The sequence below is a fragment of the Aquarana catesbeiana genome, linkage group LG06 (assembly GCF_042186555.1).
Source record: "Aquarana catesbeiana isolate 2022-GZ linkage group LG06, ASM4218655v1, whole genome shotgun sequence".
NCBI classification, from domain to species: Eukaryota; Metazoa; Chordata; class Amphibia; order Anura; family Ranidae; genus Aquarana; species Aquarana catesbeiana.
In genome coordinates this window covers 87,462,842-87,486,288 of record NC_133329.1, presented here as the reverse complement: position 1 = coordinate 87,486,288, position 23,447 = coordinate 87,462,842, and the positions used below count along the sequence as shown (strand labels likewise).

Genomic DNA, 23,447 nt, shown 5'->3' with positions numbered 1-23,447 from the left:
TTGGCAGTTACGTAGTGCCTCGTTTACTGCCGTTGAGAAAACCTGTCTGCATTAGACAGTGATGTAATGGCGGACAAACGGTATCAGAGTGGCGCGCTTAAAAGAAAACTAAAGGTTTAAAGTAAGTAAGTAATGTATAGAAGGTAGGGCCCGAAAGTGACTCAAGCCCAGGGGCCCCCACCACCCTAAGTCCTGCCCTGCCCTGTATGTGAGAGGGGATATGTAGATAGAGAGAGAAACAGAGCAGACATGGGGGGCAGATATATATATATGCATGGAGGAGATATATACAGTGATATCTCGGTTCACGAACCTAATTTGCGGAACGACTCTGGTCGCAAACCGAATTGGTTGCGAACCGAGGCAAATTTTCCCATAGGGTTCCATGTAAATCAGGTTAATCCCTTCTGAACTTTTTTTTGCTTATATATAAAATTATGAAATGTATGTACAGTAAAAAAAAAAGGATTTTAAACATATATTACATACAGTCTTTTACATTAAGCTGACCTCTTTCATGTGTACATCTACAAAGAAAAATAAAAAACTATAGCTCCTCTTTAAAGTGGTTGTATACCCTTACAAACACACTTTTTGCTACAGGAAAGCCTATAATTAGGCTTATCTGTAGCTACCCTGGATATCTCCTAAACCTGAAGGGTTTAGGAGATATCCCCTGTATTTGCATGTGCCGACGTCATCGGCACATGCGCACTGAAGCAAACCGAAGCAACGGCACGTATGTGATAGTGCCGTTACCGGCGGCTCCCACGCAAATGCTCGGGAGTGACATCATCGTGGCTCCGGCCAATCGCAGTGCCGGAGCCTGCGAAAACAGGAAGTAACTCTGGGAGCGATGTCGGCCGCTGGAGTGGTGTACGAGGACGGCTGCAGGAGCTTCGATCTCAGATAATTCATAATGAGCTAGTATGCATAGCATACTAGCTCATTATGCCTTTGTCTCGCAGGGGTTTTTTTTTGTTTTTTTTTGTCCTAGGGTTTACAATCACTTTAATCCTTGTTTGAAACAATCCCAAACCCCAATTTAAATGACTAACCTAGGGGCCAGAAAACAGCACTGTGCATCCAGCAAAAGATCATCTGAGGGCATGATAAAGTTTTGGAATTCATATGAACTGTTTTTGTATGATTTCCAATCAAGTGAGCCCACCCTCATGGTAGTCTGAGTGGACAGGTTCTCCTAAGACTCTCATCTCGCACTGCTCTTCTCAATATAAACGTGTCAGAGCAGGGAAGGTGGCCGCGGCTTGCGTTCGTGAACTGAAAGGGAGTTCGCGTACCGAAGCAAATTTTTCTAAACTCTATTGTTCACTAACCTGTTCGTGAACCGAGGTATCGCTGTGTATATATATATATATATATATATATATATATATATATATATATATATATATATATATTATATATATTCATATTTATGTATAACGCAAGTGGCCATGGCAGTACTACATTTAAACTGCAGAGGCAGTACAATTCAATATTGGAATAGATCTGCAACAGATCTATTTCAAAATGTATTTATGTATTACAGACACTTACATAGTGCCATCTATTCACACAGCACTTTACATATATATTGTACATTCACATCAGTCCCTGCCCTCAAGGAGCTTACAAACTAAGGTTCCTATCTGACTATCATACATACACATTAGGGTTGTCCAGATACCACTTTTTTAAGACCGAATACAAGTATCGATACTTTTTTTTCAAGTACTTGCCGATACTGATTACAGATACTTTTTTTTTAATGTCATGTGACAGTGGCACTAATATGCAGCACTGATGACACTGTGTCAGTAGTTTTTATTTTTTGTGTTTTGTTTTTTTTACAATTTTATTTTTTATAATATTTTTTAATTATTTAAAAAAATGTTTTATTTATTTATTTTTTTAAATGCTTTCTTTTTTTGGGGGGGTGGGGGGGTGGGAACGGTGTCAGTATGTTTTTTGTTTTATTTTTTATTATTTTTACAATTTAACCTTTTCAATATTTATTTATTACAAGGTTTATTACAATTCTTTTTTTTATTTCTTTTTTTTTTTTATTAGCCCTGTTGGGGGGGTGGCTTTGGTGAGATATCAGGGGTCTTAAAAGACCCCTGACATCTCCCTTTTGAGACAGGGAAAGAGACTGAGGATGCTCAGTGACAGTTATGAAAGAACAGAGTCAGCGATCACTGACTCTGTGCATTCGGAAAAGGAAGGAGCTGGTAAATTACATATTTACCGGCTCCTTCCTCCGCTCTCCATCCTGACAGATTGAGGACAGAGGGGGACCGAGGAGCATGGAGGGGAACGAGGGGCACTGGACATGAAGGGGGACTGGAGGAGAATATGGGGGACAGTCAGGGGTTATTGGTGAGGCACTAGGGAAGAGTTACAATCACCGATTTCCCTGTATAGCTTTCAATAAAGCAGCTGAAAGCCACGGGAGGGAGAGGAGGAGAAGCGTCTGTCAGCTGCTTTATTGAAATGTATACAGGGAGATCAGTGATTGTAACTCCTCCCCAGCGCCGCACCGACCATCCTTGACTGTCCAGGTATCGGATTAAGCATTGGAGCATTTGCCCGAGTACTCGGGCAAATGCTTGGTATTGGCACCGATACCGATACTAGTTAACGACCTAATGCACTTACTAGGTCCAATTTAGACAGGAGCCAATTACCCTACCATGTCTTTGGAGTGTGGGAGGAAACCGGAGTACCCGGAGGAAATCCACGCAGGCACAGGGAGAACATGCAAACTCCAGGCAGGTAGTGTCGTGGTTGGGATTTGAACCGATAGAAATTTATATATATATATATTTTTTTTTTTTTCTTTCCCTCTGAAAGTCAAAGACCATTATAGTTCCTTACAAAAAGAATATTCAAAGTCTGCTGTCATTTCTGATGGAATAGATGTGAATCACCAGCCTCATCATAGAACCCAACCATCGTGTGTGTAAAATTAGTTTTATAATTAGTTTTAAAGAAATGTGAATTACTTATTCATAGTGCCAAACTGAGAAGCAGGTTAAAGCTGAAATCCAGGCAGATATAAAAGTCACAAATGAATGCAGATACAGAGCTTTATTTATCATAACATGTTTTTCTTTTTAACCCAAGTAGTGTAAGTACTTGAATATGACTATAATATCTGCCTCTTCCAGTCCCATATACAGTAGAGATCAAACTGGAAGAAGGAGGGGCAGCTCAAGGAGTGAAGTGCAAGGAGCATGCTGATAGGAGAAGAGAACAGAGTGACAGAGGGATGAGCTCACCTACCCGCTGCTTCCCTTTTCACTGTCCAAATCACAGACTGGCAGAGGGATAAGATCTACAAGTGTAAAGTAACTACAGCAGAAAAGCAGGGCTGTTTGCTGTGCTGTGTGACAGAGCTGTGTAAATGTCAGAACTGGATATACATAAGTTCAGGTTCTTTTAGCAGGTATACCAGCCCCCATAGATGTATTTCATTTGTGTATCTAGCTGTTCGCTTGGAGTTTTGCTTTAAGAATAGGAAAATGAATAGGAAAATGAAACACAGGCATCATTATTTATTTCAGGTACTTATATAGCGCCGTCAGTTTACGCAGCGCTTTACATATACATTATACATTCACATCAGTCCCTACACCCTCAAGGAGCTTACAATCTAAGGTCCCTAACTCACATTCATACATACTAGGGCCAATTTAGACAGGATCCAATTAACCTACCAGCATGTCTTTGGAGTGTGGGATTAAGGCTTTGTTTATACTTGCTTTGCTGTGCAATTAGGTTGCTCTTCAGAGAACATTTGAGAGCTGGTGAGGAGTGAGATATTGCTTCCTCACCTCCTTCTTTAACCTCCTAAGTGACCAGGCTACTGCAATACAACCATGTGCGTTGTGTGGGGCAATTGCGCTGCCCTATTGAATAGGTTGCGCTTGGTCGGCAGTAGTGCCCGTTGAGCTCGACAGGGGGTACATATCCTGCTGCGACCATGGCCTGTGTACACCACTGTCTGCTGCCTTTCCAGCTAAAGGGGGGTGGTTGAGGGGCAGTACATAGTACAACCTTTTACCTCTGACCCCCCTCCCCCTCCTAACTAATAATGTAAATGACCCCTAAAATTGGAGTGCAGTTTGTTTTCTGTCCATTACCAATGTAGCACACTAAAGTTAGTGTGCTAGAGAGATAGCATTTTTTTGGTAGTGTAGGTAAATTGTAAGGCTTGCCTGGCAGCCAAACCTGTGTGTTTTTCTTCTGGGTCAGGGTTGAGTGACTCAGGCGGAGCTGGTGACTCACAGGAAGCATCACCAAGACCTCCCATTTCTTTCCAGAATATTCTGGTATCTTCTGGAAAGGAAGGAGGAGAGGAAAGGTGGAGCTGCCTGGGGTATTCTGAGGAGCCCTGACCAATCCCCAACTTAGATTGGCAGGGGGCAGGCCTCCTTAAATACGCAGGGTCAGCCCAGCTGGGGAGGAGTTGGTGATCGGGTGGAAGCTGGAGACGGAGTGCTAGGCGGTCAGGGCCTTTGAGGGAGCTCCCCAGTCTGGGGGGGTGACCTTGGGCCTGGGACGGGACCCTCTAAGAACACGTGGAGGGGTCCAGGAGAGGAGACATGGGAGCAAGGAGAGAACAGGAGAGCACAGCAGGAGAGCACTGCCAGGCAAGTCTCCAGAAGGAACTACAAGTCGCAGGCAGGAGGACTGGTGAGTGTCATACATTCAGGAGGTCTGGGAGACACGCCTGAGAGGACTGGGAGCAAGCAGTCTGGCATGGGTGCAGAGCCAGTGGAGTGGACTGTGGTGGCACGGACAGTGGAGAGAGAGAGGCAGCGGCAGCCAGGAGGGCCTGAAGATGTGGTACTGGGCTCAGTGGCCATGTGGAAAGCTAGCACTGTGACTATCAATATATTTTTGCTACACCATAGGGACCTGCGGTCCCTGCCTGCAAAGGGCATTGGCTTTAGGCCTGACTGAGTCAGTGTCAGGCCTGCATATCAGTGCTAACTGCTTCTGGAGAAGATGTTCTGTAGAAGCAAGTGAAGTGCTGGAGTTGGAACTAAAGAAGTTTTATATACCGGAGGTTTATGTAGTTGTCCCACATACCTTTCTGCAATCAGTTGGGCATCTCATGAATATCCTATCCCTATCCAAGTTAAATCCCCTCAATAAAAATACAAAAACAAAGTTCAAGGACTGTTTTTTTGCCTGAGGGTAAATGAGAATTGTGTGCCTGGCTGGGCAGGGTGACGGATGAACCACAACACTCAGCAGCCCCTACGGGGGGTACCGATACACTGATATGCAACATCAGTGTAGTGTAGCCATGCACAGTAGTAGGAGCAATCAAAATACCACATGGAGTTTCACCAGGGAGAATGGGTAATTATTAGCCTATATAGTCTATGTAAAGGATAACTATAGGACAACAATAAACATCGATGAACATGAAGCAATATGAGCTTATAAGCAGTTAAAAAAAAGAAAAGTCTTGTATATGGCTGACTCCAAAGGCCTTCCCTCCAATAGCCACAGAGACTATTTGCGCTTGCAGCCAATGGCTACGAACACTGACTGGTGTATTCTGGCAAGCAGGTGGGTGGGGGTGGGGGGTGGGGTGGGGGGCCTTGTCAGAACACAATAGTACAGTGGGGAGATTGCTGTACTAACATCCCATAGTTAGTACAGCAAGCTTCTTGTGAGCTCCTCAGTTTTTTTCTTTCAGCCCACTGGGTTGAACAAAAAAAAATATTACCATGTGTACCAGCCATCAAACTGGCCATAGATGGATAAAATTCCAAATAATAATTCTTAGGAAAAGCCTTAAGTAAATTCATACAAAAATTCTCAGAGAGTTTGACAGAAAGATCTTCCTGCTCCTTCGAAATTTTCCTGTCACTGCGGTCGAAAACGAACATTGATTTCACCCGCTAATGATAAGGAATCTTGGAACCTTCTTTTCCCAAGAGTTTCCATTCGAAATTCTACCCATCTTTGGCCAGCTTAAGAAGAAAATTCCCCTCACTTTGGGGATATGTCCTCTTACTTAAGTGATTGTAAAAGCACAAGCTTTTTTACCTTCATGCATTCTATGCATGAAGGTAAAAAACCTACTGTGTGCATCAGCCCCCCCTAATACTTATTTGAGCCCCCTCTCGATCCAGAGAAGTTCAGGAAAGCTTTGCCTCTCCGGATACTCGCACTATGGATTGGCTTTTGGCAGCAGCGGGAGCCATGGGCTCTCAGTTACATCCAGTTACCCAATCAGAAGATGGAGGGGGCGGGGCCAAGCCACCAGCAGTAATCAAATGTAAGAAATCTAACAGGCTTGTTGTCGATCAATGGATTGACTTGGGTACAATCAGCCTGCCCATACATGGATCCAATCTGGGCCAGTCACTGCTGAACCAGTTGAATTTCAATCCATGTATGGCCCACTTTACTGTGAGGACAAAGGCAGCCCAAAATAAAACAGACAGTGGTTCTTACAATTCCTTACTCTATTCTAATCTGAAAAAAAAATTGTCTGTAGATACATTTTAACGACAAAAAGAGAGCAGCGCCATCTAAGTGCAGCAATATAGTAGCATTTGTATGGTGGTTCAGTCCGTCGGATTTCTAAATACTGTATTTCACCTTATAAGCTCCTTTTACTGTTAAAAATAAGTGTGAAATGCAAAACTCTGGTAGGTGTAACAAGATGTCCACTTGCCGCCTTCTCACTGTATCCTTACTGTGTACAAGTGCAGGGTGTAGCAAGATGGCGGCGACAGAACGCCACTTCCGTTACAAATTCTGTCGGGTCGCCTAATCTGATGAAACACCGGCTGCGCTGGTGACTCTCAGCGCTTCCAGGAACTCAGATAAGCTTGGTTGCAGTCGCTGACGTCACATCTGGATGGAGAGAGGAGTGTGGGGGGGGGGTGCACACGTTTGGAGCATGCATGCTTCTTCATCATGAGTATAAATGTAGGGGGCGCTCAACTAGCAAATACAATTCAACTGTGCAATAAAGTGAAACAGGTACCTAAGAAACCACACTTAGATACTCATAGTAAAAGTGCAAAGTGACATTACAGCATAAATATAAAAGGTGGTGGCTCTGGACAGCCGCACTCTGAAGAAAATGCCTTTTTATTCAAAAATGAAATCAAAATCAAAGATACATGCCACAGCAGACAAAATAACTGACGCCTTTCGCACTAACAGTAGTGCTTACTCATAGCTCAATCAAACCATAAGATGAAAGTTAATACAAATTCAGGAGCAAGTTGGAATCTCAAGGGGTGCTGACTTTAGACGGATGCGGGCTCAGAAACAAGCAGACAAAATAGCTGACGCGTTTCGCACTAACAGTAGTGCTTACTCATGAGCTCATGAGTAAACACTACTGTTAGTGCGAAACACGTCAGTTATTTTGTCTGCTATGGCATGTATCTTTGATTTAATTTTTTGAATAATAAGGCATTTTCTTCAGAGTGCGGCTGTCCAGAACCACTTCCTATTTATTGCTACCTGCAATTGCCAGCACCCGTGGCTTCTAGGCTGGTGAAGAGGCTTACTACTTGTTTGTCCTCCTGGAGCGGTGATATCTTTTCTTCCCTATAAATATAAAGGTGACTTGAAAAAAAAAATTGGGTAAAACAATGTGAAGATCACAATGATTTGATAATCAAAGTCCTAACAAATGTGACTCTTCTGAGCTGGAAAATCTTCTAAATGATATCAATAGTGAGTTATCCTTCACCAGCTGAAATCAAAAAAGATGGAGAGAGGAGTGGGGAGGTGCACACGTTCGGAGCATGCATGCTTCTTTATCAGGCAATAGAAGTGGCCATATTGGAACAGGTATAAGTAGAGAGTCTAAGTGGCCAGACATATCGACACGCTACCATGGTAACCGCTAACAATTAACCCACACTCTGTTTACTTGTCATTTCTGGAATAAATGCTACTATATTGATGCACTTAGATGGCGCTGCTCCTTTTTTTCTTTGCATCTTCACAAAGCCCCTTCTAGCTTATTTCTGAGCCCGCATCCGTCTAAAGTCAGCACCCCTTGAGATTCCAACTTGCTCCTGAATTTGTATTAACTTTCATCTTATGGTTTGATTGATTTCGGTCTCTTTCCACCCATATGTGTCCTTTTGTTTTCATGTCAGATACATTTTAACAAATGCATTGGATGGACATTTTTCTTCTTTTAATCCTCAGTATTTGTATTATTTATATCAGGTACTTACTGTATATAGCACCGTCAATTAATGCAGCACTTTAAATATACATTGTACATTCACATAGTCATGTAGGTCTGTACACCTTCTATTCTGATGCTTGATGAACCCACATGAATCCCAGGTGAATCCCGGGTGGTCAAAGAAGACAAAAAAACAACATAAAAACTAAAAAGCAAGCAGTGTATTTTGTGATTTGCTTTCTCCCTATTTCCCTATTCCTCCCTATTTCTTGCCAACCTCCCAGGTATTTGCCAAGCCCTAACCTTATATTAAAGCGGAGTTCCACCCAAAAAATAAACTTTGCAGAAATCAACAGCATTATGCATCAGGAAAAACATTTGGAAATGTTTTTTTTTTTTACTCACCCCTTCATCACTGTTGCTATGGCGTCGTTTGTATTCTGCCACTTCTTCTCCACGGCGCCTGACATCATTTCCCTCGGCGCCTGTGCTCGCTAGTGCTCCTGGGAGATGCTTGTCATCATTTCCCAGGAGTCAGTAGGCAGCGGCGAGGGCTTCGTTGCCATCACAACGGGGCGGCACTTCCGCCGTCCGTTTTGATGGCAATGTCAGAAGTGGACGGTCGCTGCCAGCCGTACCTCCTGCGCATGTGCGAGAACGTTCGGTGCATGCTGGTCGCTCAGCTGCACCCAATCCCGGAAGATAGTGCTTGTGGGCTTCACATTCTCACAAGCAAAATGGAAAATGCCAGGAGACAATAATAAAAGATATCTTTTGATTGCAAATCGGCAATGGAGCCGCAAAAGATCATAAAAACGTGAGTTATATATATTATATATATTAGTTCTAATCCAAAGATATTAATCTTAGAAAAAAAAAATTGCATACAGTTGGAACTCCGCTTTAAGCTTATAATTGGCCATTTACTATTACCACAAACAATTCTCCAGCATTTGTACATCTCCTTCTACAAGCCTCGCCAGTCCCGTCACCCCACATCTGGGCCGTTTCCATTACTGCTGTGTTTAGGTCGAATTACTCTCTGCGTCTATTCTGCAGCGATGCCAATTAATTATCAGACTGTTAATTAGAATTGCAGATGTTATTACTGGGAAGGGTTCGGTCAGAAGAGAAGAGACTGAAATTAGATGGCGGCAGCAGTTGCACGTAAGCCTGGATGAGGAGCTTTAATCTCCCCAGGATACTAGATGCTAAACGCACGCTACAAAACTGCAATGGGGGCCGAGGACAAGAGCCTGGAGACATATAAACGGTAAAACAAGCAGTGCTTAATGAACCAATATGTCTGCTGCCACCAACGGGAATGACTTCCAAATAAAATACCATCACAACCTACCCGTAGTATACCCCATCATCTACTTTTCTGGGTGTTCTGCAGTTTCTACATCTACTGCTCTAGAGGAGATCTGCATGGAGGAATGGGCCAACATACCAGCAACAGTGTGTGACAACCTTGTGAAGACTAATGCCGCGTACACACGAGCGGACTTTACGGCAGACTTTGCCCGGCGGACTTTTTGACGGACTTTATGACGGACTTTCTGAATGAACGGACTTGCCTACACACAATCCACCAAAGTCCGCCGAATTCGTACGTGATGACGTACGACCGGACTAAAACAAGGAAGTTCATAGCCAGTAGCCAATAGCTGCCCTAGCCTGGCTTTTTGTCCGTCGAACTAGCATACAGACGAGCGGACTTTTTGACCGGACTCGATTTCGACGGATTGATTTAAAACATGTTTCAAATCTAAGTCCGTCCAACTTTTGAGAAAACAAAGTCCGCTGGAGCCCACACAGGATCGAATTGTCTGACGAAATCCAGTCCGCCGGGTAAAGTCTGCCGTAAAGTCCGCTCGTGTGTACGTGGCATTACAGAAAACGTTTGACCTCTGTCATTGCCAACAAAGGATATATAACAAAGTATTGAGATGATCTTTTGATATTGACCAAATACTTATTTTCCACCATAATTTACAAATAAATTCTTTCAAAAAATCAGACAATGTGATTGTCTGGATTTGTTTCCACATTTTGTCTCTCATAGTTGAGGTATACCTATGATGACAATTACAGGCCTCTCTCATCTTTTTAAGTGGGAAAACTTGCACAATTGGTGGCTGACTAAATACTTTTTTGCCCCACTGTAAGGCCCCTTTCACACTGGGGCGGTGGGGGCGTCGGCGGTACAACAGCGCTATTTTTAGCGCTGCTGTACCGTCGTTCTTGCAGCGGTATTCGGCCGCTAGCGTTTTAACCCCCGATGGCGGCCGAAAAAGGGTTAAAATCCCTCGTACAGCGTGGCTATAGCCGCAGTATTGCCGCAGTATAGCCGCGCTGTCACATTGATTTCAATGGGCAGGAGCGGTGAAGGAGCGGTGAATACACCGCTCCTTCACCGCTCCAAAAAAGCGGTTTGCAGGACTTTTTTCACCGCCCTGCCTGCGCACCGCTTCAGTGTGAAAGCCCTCGGGCTTTCACACTGAACAAACAGCGGAGGCTGTTTAGGGGCGGTTTGCAGGCGGTATTTTTAGCGCAATACCGCCTGCAAACCGCCCCAGTGTGAAAGGGGTCTAAGTCTCAGCTAGTCTGATACGAAATTGCCTTAAAGACTCCCAGAGCTGCAGTCCCCACTATATCTTGTCACTGGAATTAAGTCTTTATTCCTTTACAATGTCTCTCTTCTTTCAATGTTAACTTTAAAAAAACTCTCCGGAAATAAAAGATTGAAGCTTAAATTCATAAAAGGAGGAATTTAGGCCTCGTTCGCATGGCCGTAACACTGTCATAAAAATGTTACTGGTCATTAGGCAAGAGACAAAAGTTCCTGCATAAATGATCAGTAAATAGATCCATTTTTAATGCGTAAAAATATTCCTATTTGTATTTTTCTCAATGGTATATGTGTATACGCATGTCTTCAGATGCAGATTTTTGGATTTTGTGTTATTGATGTGAACGCGGTGCATGTTGACGCAGCTGTGTGAATTTCTCCATTGAAAACAATGCAGCTGCATTCAAATCTGTAAATAAAAACCGGTTGTAAATGTGTTTTTTTCAAACTCTGTGAATGAGGCCTTAAAGTGGAACCCTTGGTTTATGTATTTTGTGTTATGTACAGTTCTGTTTTTGATGGACAGTTATACCACGGATGAACAATATCCCATACTTACTTGTGCTATCCTATACGCTAATATGTTTTAGCTATCCTAATAATCATTATTCGCTATTCAATAATCACTGTTTGGTTTTGGGTTGAATAGCAATACCACTTCCATTCTGGTTTACACTTAGTCAATATTTGTCTTATTCATTCACGTTTTCAGCGCTGCTACATCTTTTCCATTGGTTTTGACAGGTACCCGCTCTCACTTCTGCTCGGATCTGAGGGAAAGTTCAGCCTACCCTCTTTGCTGGCGGCCTTCTGGGACCAGTTATATGTCCCAGAACGCTGCAGGACCATTCACAAACCATAGCGCAGCTTGCACATGCACAGTGGGAAGCCAGCTGTGAAACCACAAGAAGTCACAGCCGGTTTCCCACACTATATATGCTGGCACCTGGGACCTGAAGAGTGGGTGAGGACAGCGCTGGATCCTTGGACAGGTGCCCTTTTCTTAAAAGTCAGCATTTTTTACTTTTATTTTTTTCTTCCTAGGGTGAAGATCCTCTTTAATAAAAATAGAAAACAGACTGACTCAGGGACAGAACTTTCTAGGAACCGTTCCTGGAAGCCAAACAAAGTTCCTGTACCACCCATTGGGCTCCATGCTCCACACCTGGTGGGAATGTGCACCAAGGTTTTTGGGAATGCATTTTTCGCATCTATGGTGCTGTGGTGGATGCTCATACTCCTATCTCCCTAGCTCTTCCCTCGCTACTTCCCGGTTCTCTGTCCTGCACTTCTTCCTCATTGTAGCCAGGAATCTGAATGCCAGACAATGGAAGTCTGTAGATGCTCCTACGACTGTAGAATGGATGGCTGAACTTACATTCAATGTTTGGCGGAACTGGTAGCACAACATCAAGATAAATACTCTGCTTATATGGCCATGTGATCTATCTGGATTTCCTTTTCAGACTCTCCCCGTTTTCATACCGTCTTCTCTTGATTCTGGACCTTTTAGGTTTGAGGCTGTGATTGTGATCCCCTTGCCCGCACCCCATCACTTTTTTTGCTTTTCTCACAACTTATGCCGCATACACACGAGCGGACTTTACGGCAGACTTTGCTCGGCAGACTTTTCGACGGACTTCACGACGGACTTTCTGAATGAACGGACTTGCCTACACACAATCCACCAAAGTCTGTCGAATTCGTACGTGATGATGTACGACCGGACTAAAACAAGGAAGTTCATAGCCAGTAGCCAATAGCTGCCCTAGCGTGGCTTTTTGTCCGTCGAACTAGCATACAGACGAGCGGACTTTTCGACCGGACTCGATTTCGACGGATTAATTTAAAACACGTTTCAAATCTAAGTCCGTCCAACTTTTGAGAAAACAAAGTCCGCTGGAGCCCACACACGATCGAATTGTCCGACCAAATCCCGTCCGCCGGGCAAAGTCTGCCGTAAAGTCCACTCGTGTGTATGCGGCATTATTCTGCCCTTCCTTTTGCTCTCTCTCTCTTCTCTCCCTTTCTCCTCCTTAGCCTCTTGAGGACAGGTGCTTATTTAATTTGCGGTCCACTGTCCTCCTGGGGGTTTTGAGGGTTTATCACCTCTCCCCCTCGAAGTAGCCTTTCCCTTTTTAAATTCTCCTTTTTTCATTTTTGTGATTTTGTTTTTTCCAGAACTATCTTTTTCATTTACAGTCCATACCAGCTGATGCTTGCCAAGTGCTGACCCTTGCTGAGACCTCCGTGACACACCTACTGACAACACCTACCACTGTCCTCCTGGGGGTGTTGAGGGTTTATCACCTCTCTGCCTCAAAGCCTCAAAGTAACATTTCCCTTTTGGTTCTCGTTTTTTTATTTTTGTATTTTGTTTTTTCCGGGAGAACCGTCTTTTTCATTTACAGACTACAGTCAATACTGGCTGCTGCTTGCTGACCCTTGCTGGGACCTCCGTGACCTCCTACTGACAACACTTACCATCCTACTTGGTTTCTGACCTCCAATTATGAAGCAGACTGTATGGCTATAATATGTTTCCTGTTTTTTTTATATTATTTTGGTTCACATATATTGTTACATGTACTTTTTGCCTGTAGTTGTTTTTCTTTGGTGGCTCTTTTGTATGTAAGTCCCCAGGCTACTTTGGACTGGATTCGTACAATAACTATTGTACTACTCTTTTATTTTTCTCTGGAACCACCTTGATTAGGCTTTTTTTCTTGTCTTGTCTGTCAGTTGTTTGAAAATGAATAAAGTCTTATTGTTTAAATAAAGCCCCAGCAATAAAATTTAGGTGGCCTGTTAGTAACATGCCAAGTCTCCCCAAATAAGCTCTTAAAATGCAACAGTATAATATCATAAACAGACCTTTTATTGTTAGGAAAAAACAATCTTATTTATTACAAGCAGTCACATAGGGCTGACAATTCATGAAGCACTTTTCATACTGTACATTCGCCTTGATCCCTGCCCTCAAGGAGCTTACAATTTAGGCAGCCTATCTCACATGCATATACAGTACACACAAACACCTACTAAGTTCAATTTAAACCTAGTACGCTCTATCAGTTTTTTTTTTCATTCAACTCAGAAGGCTGAATGAAAAAAAACTGAAGAGCTTGGGAGGAGATCCTGTACTAACAATCTGATGTTAGTACAGTGATCTCCCCGCTGAGCTATTGTGTTCTGACAGGGGCCACCAGAACACACCGGATGCCGATCGGCAGACCTTTTTTGGTCATGCCCCTTCGGACATTCGGCTGGCTTCTGTCACACCGGCTGCCGGTTTCTATTGAACCGGACAATTGACTTAGAAAACTGCTTTCAGACTCTTTCTATTTTATTAAACCCCCACTGTAAGCTTTCCTAAACAGAGCATGGCCAGTTAGGGGAAGGAGTCACTACCGGCAGCCCAGACCTCTTGCCTGTCTAGACCAAGATCTTTTGTTTAGATTTTGTATCTCATTACTTTGCTGTCAGATGTTGCCAGTCTAGGTGTTTTTGAAGGTCGTAACCTTGGAGTTGTCCACAGCAAAGTGCATGTATCCTGGTAAATCCTGGGCAGCTTTTTGGGTTCCTTGTCTCTCTTTAGAGCCTACATTTGTCTGGTGATGCAAAGGGCCACTGCCTCCGGGACAGAGTACAGTAGAAGCTTGTTTGCTTTCAGTTCCTCTCTCTCTCTCTCTCTCTCTCTCTGAATGAAACTCCCCCGAGACCACCTAAACAGAGCAGGCAAGGAAGGGGGAAGAGTTACTGCTCTGACTCATTCAAATGTATGTAAATGTCTGTTGAGCTATTGAACTCTGTAACCATTTTTTTTGTTGTTGAAAAAATGAGGTTAATGTCTTACCTGCTGTCTTGGAATAAAAATGTGAAATAGTCAAATGTTATATTTCAGATTTCAATAACTAAAAACTTTACTTTTTGATGTTATTTTATTCCTTACTATAATAAATAAAGAAATTAAACAAAGTTTTTATTGCAAGGTACCTGCAGAAGGAGACCCGGTACCAGTCAGATTGGAGTCATTACAATCACAGAGGCCCAAACGCATCCTGTTGTCAATCTCTGCCATGTTCTTGGAGCCCTGGCGGAAAAGAAATGTCCATATTAGTATGGCCAGACTGTATTTGGTAATAAGCATCATATCAGTTACAGCAAGAAATTGGATTTGTTGGTTTCCATTTTTTTCTTACAGTACAATACAGTATATTGGCAAAAAAAACTGATTTCTTCCTGTTGATCTGCCAGAAATCCAATGAGCTCCTATCTTTGTGTAGTGAACTGATGACACTGCAGCATTGTCAGCCCTGTTTGCTGGACTACAAAACACAGTGGCGGCTGGTGCTCAAACCTTTTGGGGGGGGGGGGGGGGGCGCAAACAAACTGAAAAATTCTGAAAAAAAAACATCAATTGCAGCCACTGTGCCCATCAAATGCAGCTACTGTACCCATCAATTGTCGCCACTGTGCCCATCAAATGCAGCCACTGCGCCATCAAATGCAGCTACTGTACCCATCAATTGCCACCACTGTGCCCATCAAGCGCAGCCACTGTGCCCTTCAAACGCAGCCACTGTGCCCATCAAACACAGCCACTGTGCACATCAATTGCTGCCACTGTGCCATCAAACGCAGCCACTGTGCCATCAAACGCAGCTACTGTGCCCATTAATTGCTGCCACTGTGCCATCAAATGTAGCCACTGTGCCAGACGCAGCCACTGTACCTATCAAACGCAGCTACTTTGCCTATCAATTGCTGCCACTGTGCCCATCAAACGCAGCCACTGTGCCCATCAAACGCAGCCACTGTGCCCATCAAATGCAGCCACTGTGCAGCCACTGTGCCCATCAAAAGCAGCTACTGTGCCCATCAATTGCTGCCACTGTGCCATCAAACGCAGCCACTGTGCCCATCAGTTTCAGCTACTGTGCCCATCAAACACTGCCACTGTGCCATCAAACGCAGCCACTGTACCCATCAAACACTGCCACTGTGCCCATCAATTGCCATCACTGTACCCATCAAATGCCAGTGTGCCCCCGCCCCCGGCATTTACCCTGTCTCGGTGGGGCAGCGGGTCATGGTGGCGGTGTCCTCCACGCTCCTCGATGTCTTCTCCCGTCCTCTTCCCGTCCTCTGCTATGATGGGGCGTCTGATAGGCGTCCAATCACAGCACCTGTCATTTCAACCAATCAGGTGACAGGTACCAGACCCGAGCACCTGATTGGCGGAGAGGCGGTTCAGTGTTAGGAAAGCGAATATTCATCACACAGTTGAGTGAACTATGAGCGCCCACCATGGCGCTCGCTGTTCACCTTCTTTGACACCTATGGCTCTAATCAGATGCTTAAAAAAAATACCCCGCTGCTGTAATTCAAGCGCTTGACGCCCGAAAAAGGGGCCGGGCGCTTGAATCGTTCTGCACTCCTGTGACCTCTGTTCTACAGACAGCGGGCTGAAGCCCACTGTCGGCTGATGTCACAGAGCCGGTCCAGGTTCAGGCAAGATGATGACGATGAAGTCGGGATCCGCCTACATGTCTGAACCGTCACCAGGCTCAGCCTCTCAGCAAGCCGCTGAGAGCCTGAGCCAGCCGCTCCATAATCCAGCACTCCAGTGAGCGAGGGGGGGGGGGGCAGAGCAGAGAGCCGGTGACTGACAGTGACTCGTACAGATAGCAGAGAGAGGAGGCAGCAGACAAAAATGATGCATAGTACATTGGATTGAGACAAGTATAGAGGGATATGTTTTGTTCACATTTCATGTAAGAGGTTTACAACCACTTTTATGCATGTGTGTTATGGTGCTTTCAAATCAATGGGCTGCCAATGCACCAAAAATCAGAAGCGCCACAAAATGTTTAATGCAGTTAATCATTGACTTAGCAAATTGGTGCATTTGAATTTTGAATTCCCCCTTGTATTGAATTTTTCACAAACACTTATTCCGTAAATACTAATTACTAACTTTACTGAGAAGATTAGGTACCCCCCCCCCCCCCCCCATACACACAAAGCACTGCCAGATAGTGGAACAATTCCACTTCTCCATTTTCTCCATTTTCTGGCAACATTGATCAAAAACCTTGCATTTCTTATGCTGAACCTAACGTGCTACAAGTATACGAGCCACAACTGCTGACTTGTTTTACATGGTCCAATTTCTTTGCCTGACTTCTAGATATTGACTTTTTTTTTTAGTTGGTGAATCACCGATTTAAAGCAAGCATGTAGCCAGTGAAGCATTGAGACACACACTACAGTGACTCAACTAGTACAAAACGGAGGGTAACAATGATTGCTGTGCTACATCTGTGGATGTCTATTATGACCAGAGGGAAAGGTTCAGATTTTCCTTGTACTTTGCTGCTTGCCCGCAGCTGAGTTCTCTATGTTTGACATTGCAGTGTTGATTTAGACACAGCATTCTATATGTCTACATGGCAACGAGCACAGTTTGACCTTTTCAGAAGAGGACCCCAATAAGGAAAAAAATCTGTATGCATATCGGAGGGCCGTGCTCATGAGGTCATGAGATAGATAGATAGATAGATAGATAGATAGATAGATAGATAGATAGATAGATAGATAGATAGATAGATAGATATAGCTCCCAACTGTCCCTGATTTCGAGGGACTGTCCCTGATTTGGAGCAATGTCCCTCTGTCCCTCTTTCCTCCTCATTTGTCCCTCATTTTTGATCTGATCTATATAGATGTATATAAAATGCACTTTTTATCTATCAAAAAGTGTTTTCCAGCACTAAACCTTTCATCTGATTTCTAAATTGCTGCATTTGTAAATTCCAAAAGCCAATATAAAGGAATAGTAGTGGTAAAAAAAGGACTTGTGGGTTTAACCAATCTTGTTTTTTTGTACAATTCTCCTTTAAGGGGGCGTGGCAAGGGGTGTGTCCTATGCCTGCATACTTTTGCTAATAGGTGTCCCTCATTCCCATCTCAAAAAGTTGGGAGGTATATCTATATATATATATATATATATATATATATATATATATATATATATATATATATATATATATATATATATAAATAACAGCTTGAAGGAGCAGGGCCCTCCGATTCCTTCTGTATTGTAACTACTGCCTGCCCTCCTGCTGCAAACCACTGCACAAACTGTTGCGCTATATAAATCCTGTATACTGTATAATAAATATATATTTTAGGGATGCAACGATAATGATACTGGTATCGGTGCCAATACCAGGCATTTGAGCAAGTATCGGTACTCGCCCAAATGCTCCCGATACCGAAACAGATACTTCCGGATCGATGGACGTCCTCATTGGTTGCCCGCACAGTACTGTTTCCATAGTGGAGCACTTCCGCCCACTCCTGGCATTTCCCCCGGCCGGTGGTGACGAGCCCCGATGGCAGCTGTCTTTCCCGGGTGAGCCGGCTGTTGCCAGCTCTGTCCATCGATCCAGTATCTATTTGGCTCACCGCCCGCCCCCAGGTACTCCAGGGTTAGAGGCAGCCACTCATTCCACCAGGCTCAGCAGAGTCAACTACGAAACCCGCGAGTCACAGTGCCTCACTGGCACACTACCATCTCCCTGCACGGGCTTATGATCGATTTACCTAATGTCATCAGTCTGTTCAGTTTTCCAATAAATGATTGCTGCTTTGAACTTCTAATCTGTCTCTACCTACTTACTAGAACAGCGTTCCCTCTGCTGAATTTTGTGAGTTCTAAACTGCCCACTAGATGGCGCTTCTATGCACCCACGGAAATTGCATGCGATTCTTTGCAGTGCGATTTGCACCAATTTTTTTTTATTGACGCATATCGCACCACAAATTTGTGGTACTCTGTATCGGCGGGTACTTGAAGGAAAGTATCAGTACTTGTACTCGCCGATAAAATCATTGCAGCCCTAATTATATATATATATATATATATATATATACACATACTATATAAACTATATATATATATATATATATATATATATATATATATATATATATATATATCTCATACAGAACACGTTTAATATTAAAGCTAAATAAATAAAGTGAACTAGTATTTACAGAGCTCAATATTTCACCACCCTGCTTCACAGTATGGGGGAGATTTACTAAAACTGCTTCACACAGAATCTGGTGCAGCTGTGCATAGGAACCAATCAGCTTCTGACTTCAGCTTATTCAATTAAGCTTTGACAATAAAAACCTGGAAGCTGATTGGTTTCTATGCACAGCTGCACCAGATTCTGCGTTCACCAGTTTTAGTAAATCTCCCTCAATCCCGAGAAATGACACTTAAGCCCCATACACACTATTAGATTTTCTGCAGAATTTTGTCTTCAGATTTACCAAAACCATATAATATGAGGTCAAACCTTAAGAGTTTCAATTTGTATGCAATCAGGCAGGCGCTTGCACTACATGGTTTTGGTAAATCTGAAGACAAAAATCTGAAGAAAATCTAATAGTGTGTATGGGGCTTACGAAGCATATTTATAAAGCAACGAATCTGAAATTCAACAAACAATCTTTGCAGGTGTATCTTCAGGCTGCCTATGATTTAAATGACAGTGATTGGTTCTCCACCATGGAACTTTTGGGGAAAGTCACATTCACTGCTTGAGCCCTGGTTTACATTGGTGCATTTTGACATGTCAAATTGGCGGAAATTGCCGGCAATGGCACCGTCCTAATCGGTGCAACGCTGCATTTGCATTTAAAAAGTCATTTCTGTAATACTTTTTGGAATTTCGGGGTGCAATTTCCATTGAAAGAAACCCCTTACTAATGTCTGTGAAATCGCCGCCGAAATCGGGACTGCCACGCGGGAGTGAAATCGTGCGAGTTCCACTGAAATCGCACGGCTTCATTCCTGCAGCTCAGTGTGAACCTGGGCTTATAGATAGATCTAAAGCCCAACTAGATGACATTTATTTACTAAAGCACTGTGTCAAAAACCAATTGTCTTTTTTTTTTTTTTTTTAAATAAAATACTGTTTTAACCTTTCTCCATCCTTTTTGCACACCTCCGAACTTTTTGAGATGGGAACGAGGGACACCTATCAGCAAAAGTATTCAGGCATAGGACACACCCCTTACCACGCCCCCTTAAAGGAGACTTGTACAAAAAAACAAGATTATTATTATTTAAGGTACTTTTATAGCGCCGTCAATTTACACAGCGCTTTACATATACAGTAAAAGCTTGGTTTGAGAGCGTTTTGCAGGACAAGCAAAATGTTTTAATAAATTTTGCCTTGATATACAAGCGATGTCTTGATATAAGAGTAGCGTCATGTCACAGCTGAGTATAAAAAAGAAGAGAGGAGCCTCTAAGTGTAGCAATATGGTTACATTCAATGAAGGTACAACATTTAGCAACTTATTGCTACACTAAGGGTCCTTTCACACTGGGGGGGGTTTGCAGGCGCTATTGCGCTAATAATAGCGCCTGCAAACTGACCCGAAAGTGCCGCTGCTTTCATTCCAGTGTGAAAGCCCTGAGGGCTTTCACACTGGAGCGATGCGCTGGCAGGACGGTAAAAAAAGTCCTGCTAGCAGCATCTTCGGAGCAGTGAAGGAGCGGAGTGTATACCGCTCCTTCACTGCTCCTGCCCATTGAAATCAATGGGACGGCTATAACGCCGGCAAAGCGCCTCTGCAGAGGCGCTTTGCGGTGTTTTTTAACCATTTCTCGGCCGCTAGCCGGGGGTAAAACCGCCCTGCTAGCGGCCGCATACCGACGGTAAAGCGCCGCTTACAATAGCGGCGCTTTACCGCCGACGCTGCCGTCTGCCCCAGTGTGAAAGGACCCTTAGAGGTGCCTCTCTTCTCTTTTATACCCTGTAAAAAAAATGCTTTGATATACAAGTGCTTTGGATTACAAGCATGTTTCTGGAATGAATTAAGCTCGCAAACCAAGGTTTTACTGTACATTGTACATTTGTCCCTACCCTCAAGGAGCTTACAATCCAAGGTCCCTAACTCACATTCATACATATTAGGGCCAATTTAGACAGAAGCCAATTAACCTACCAGCATGTCTTTGGAATGTGGGAGGAAACCGGAGTACCCGGAGGAAACCCACACAGGCACAGGGAGAACATGCAAACTCCAGGCAGGTAGTGTCGTGGTTGGGATTTGAATCAGCGACCCTTTTTATTGCTAGGTGAGAGTGCTACCCACTACACCACTGACTTTTGGAATTTACAAACGCAGCAATTTAGAACATCAGATGAAAGGTTTAGTGCTGAACAACACTTTTTGATAGATAAAAAGTGCATTTTATATACATCTATATACAGGGGCGGACTGACCATTGAGCCACTCGGGCACTGCCCAAGGGCCCTGGGCCACTAGGGGGCCCCATCAGGGTTGCCAGCGTCAGTAAAACCAGGGACAGTATGTAAAAATCTGTGTTTTTTTTACATCTGTCTGTGTATACTGTGTGTACATGTATGTGTATACTGTGTGATTGTATAAATGTGTGTGTGTATACTGTGTGGCCCCATAATCTCTGATTGCCTGGGGGCCCCATAATCTCCTATTGTCCGGGGGCCCCATGAGTTATCAGTCCACCCCTGTCTATATAGATCAGACCAAAATGAGGGACAAATGAGGAGGGGCATTGCTCCAAATCAGGGACAGTCCCTTGAAATCAGGGAAAGTTGGGAGCTAGGTTTTTGTTTTGCATCTCGGTGCTGCTGATCTCTCGCAGCCTCTTTTCAACAGCTTCCTGCCTTCATGCACTGTACATCATTGCTCAGGGGGCACAAAGGAAGTTCTGGACAGCCGCACTCCGGAATATAGCCTTTATTTGGAAAAAGTCCAACAGATACAAGCCACAGCAAAAAAAAAAAATGGGACAAACCAGCTGGATTATGCATATCATTGCTCAGGGGCAGCTTCCTAGCCCATGCCCATGAGAGCGCGTGACAAGCTGACAACACAGGAGTACAATTGGGAGACGGGGACAGAGCGTTGTCACCCTGAAACAGGAAGTGCCTGAACAAGGAACCTTGTGGCAGGGATTATTTTAATAAAAGCTGCAGATATTTAAACAAAAAAAAAAAAAAAATGCAAAATAACTTTTGAAATGAAGATAACATGAAGTTTTAGTGATTTGATTTAGATCTGCATCATTTTTATTATATAAATACCTGTACAAGTCAGTTGAAGTTTGCATCCCCGAAAAACAGGATTGCAGTCACCCACAGCCACAGCCTACCTCCGGTCCCTCAGTCGTTCTTTTTGTTGATGAACACAGCTCTTGCCGTTCATTAGTAATCTCTGAATCCGATCGCCTTTAACCCCCCGTTTGCTGGAGAGCCAGATCCCCCTTCGATCTTCACGCAGCTCCCAAACCTTTACCGTAGCTGGGCGCTTTTTTTTTTTTTTTTTTTAGCACAGGGACATGAAATTGAATTTCAGTATCTGATCCTTAGCAGGCAGAGGACTCTGAAAATTTTAGACCTGAGACATCCAGGCGCTGCTCCCGTCTACATCCTCTTTCTCCTCTATTGATGAAAGGACGCAGCAAAGTAAACTCAAGCTCAGAATTCATCTTGTGTGCGGATGATGCTGCCTGCTCTTTGAATGAATGTGGCGGCCCCTTCCAATCACGACAAGGACTGAGCACACCAAGGAGAATCTCAGTTATCCTGTGCGGTGGGAGAGCCAGGCAGCCAATGAGGGCGCACAGCCCTGCAGCCACACGGAAAAAAAAACGAAAAGCTCCTCTCACACGCACACTCCCCGCGTATCGCTACCGAGTGACGGACGTCGCTGATGCAGCAGTGTGTGTGGTGGGTGCATGATATGATTGCCCAGCGGAGAAGAAAGGCATCATTATTTAACCACCTCAATACCGGGCACTTTCTCCCCCTGCCTGCCCAGGTCGTTTGTCAGCTTTCAGCGCTGTCACACTTTGAATGACAATTGCGCGGTCATGCTACACTGTAAACATATGAAATCGTTATCATTTTCTTCACACAAATAGAGCTTTCTTTTGGTGGTATTTAATCTTTTTTTTTTTTTGGGAAAAAAAGACCAAAAATTTTGAATAAAAAAAAAAGTTTTTCTTAGTTTCTGTCAGTAAATTTTGTGAATAAGTAATTTTTCTCCTTCACCGATGGGCACTGATGAGGTGTCACTGATTCGCACTGATTAGGTGACACTGATGAGGAGGCACGAATATGCCGCACTTATGGGCACTGATATGTGGCACTGATGAGCACTGATGGGTTGCACTGCTGGGCACAGATAGGCAGCACTGGTGGGCACAGATAGGCGGCACTGGTGGGCACTGATGAGGCGGCACTGGTGGGCACTGATTAGGTGGCACTGATGAGGCGGCACGAATATGCCGCACTTATGGGCACTGATATGCGGCACTGATGAGCACTGATGGGTTGCACTGCTGGGCACAGATAGGCGGCACTGGTGGGCACAGATAGGCGGCACTGGTGGGCACTGATGAGGCGGCACTTATGGGCACTGATTAGGTGGCACTGATGAGGAGGCACGAATATGCCACACTTATGGGCACTGATGAGCACTGATAGGCGGCACTGGGCACAGATAGGCGGCACTGGTGCGCACAGATAGGCGGCAGTGATG

At 44.0% G+C, this 23,447-nt stretch overlaps 1 protein-coding gene across 3 annotated transcripts in view; it reads right to left on the bottom strand.

Moving 5' to 3' along the window:
• Nucleotides 1-22,650, bottom strand: part of LOC141148722 (melanin-concentrating hormone receptor 1-like) — a 54,978-nt gene extending 32,328 nt beyond the window's left edge. Inside the window, exons 1-3 of one of the 3 annotated variants that reach the window (XR_012245246.1) lie at nucleotides 21,989-22,648; nucleotides 14,823-14,919; nucleotides 12,079-14,551 (exon numbers count right to left, since the gene is read on the bottom strand). Coding sequence is in view for 2 of the 3 variants with exons in the window: in XM_073636406.1 (XP_073492507.1) it covers nucleotides 14,823-14,907 (85 nt within the window). In the remaining variant the exon portion in view is untranslated. Of the gene's footprint in view, nucleotides 1-12,078; nucleotides 14,552-14,822; nucleotides 14,920-21,988 lie in introns of those variants that run through there. The other 2 variants (XM_073636406.1, XM_073636407.1) reach the window with 2 other exon arrangements.
• Between the last annotated feature and the right edge of the window lie 797 nt (nucleotides 22,651-23,447).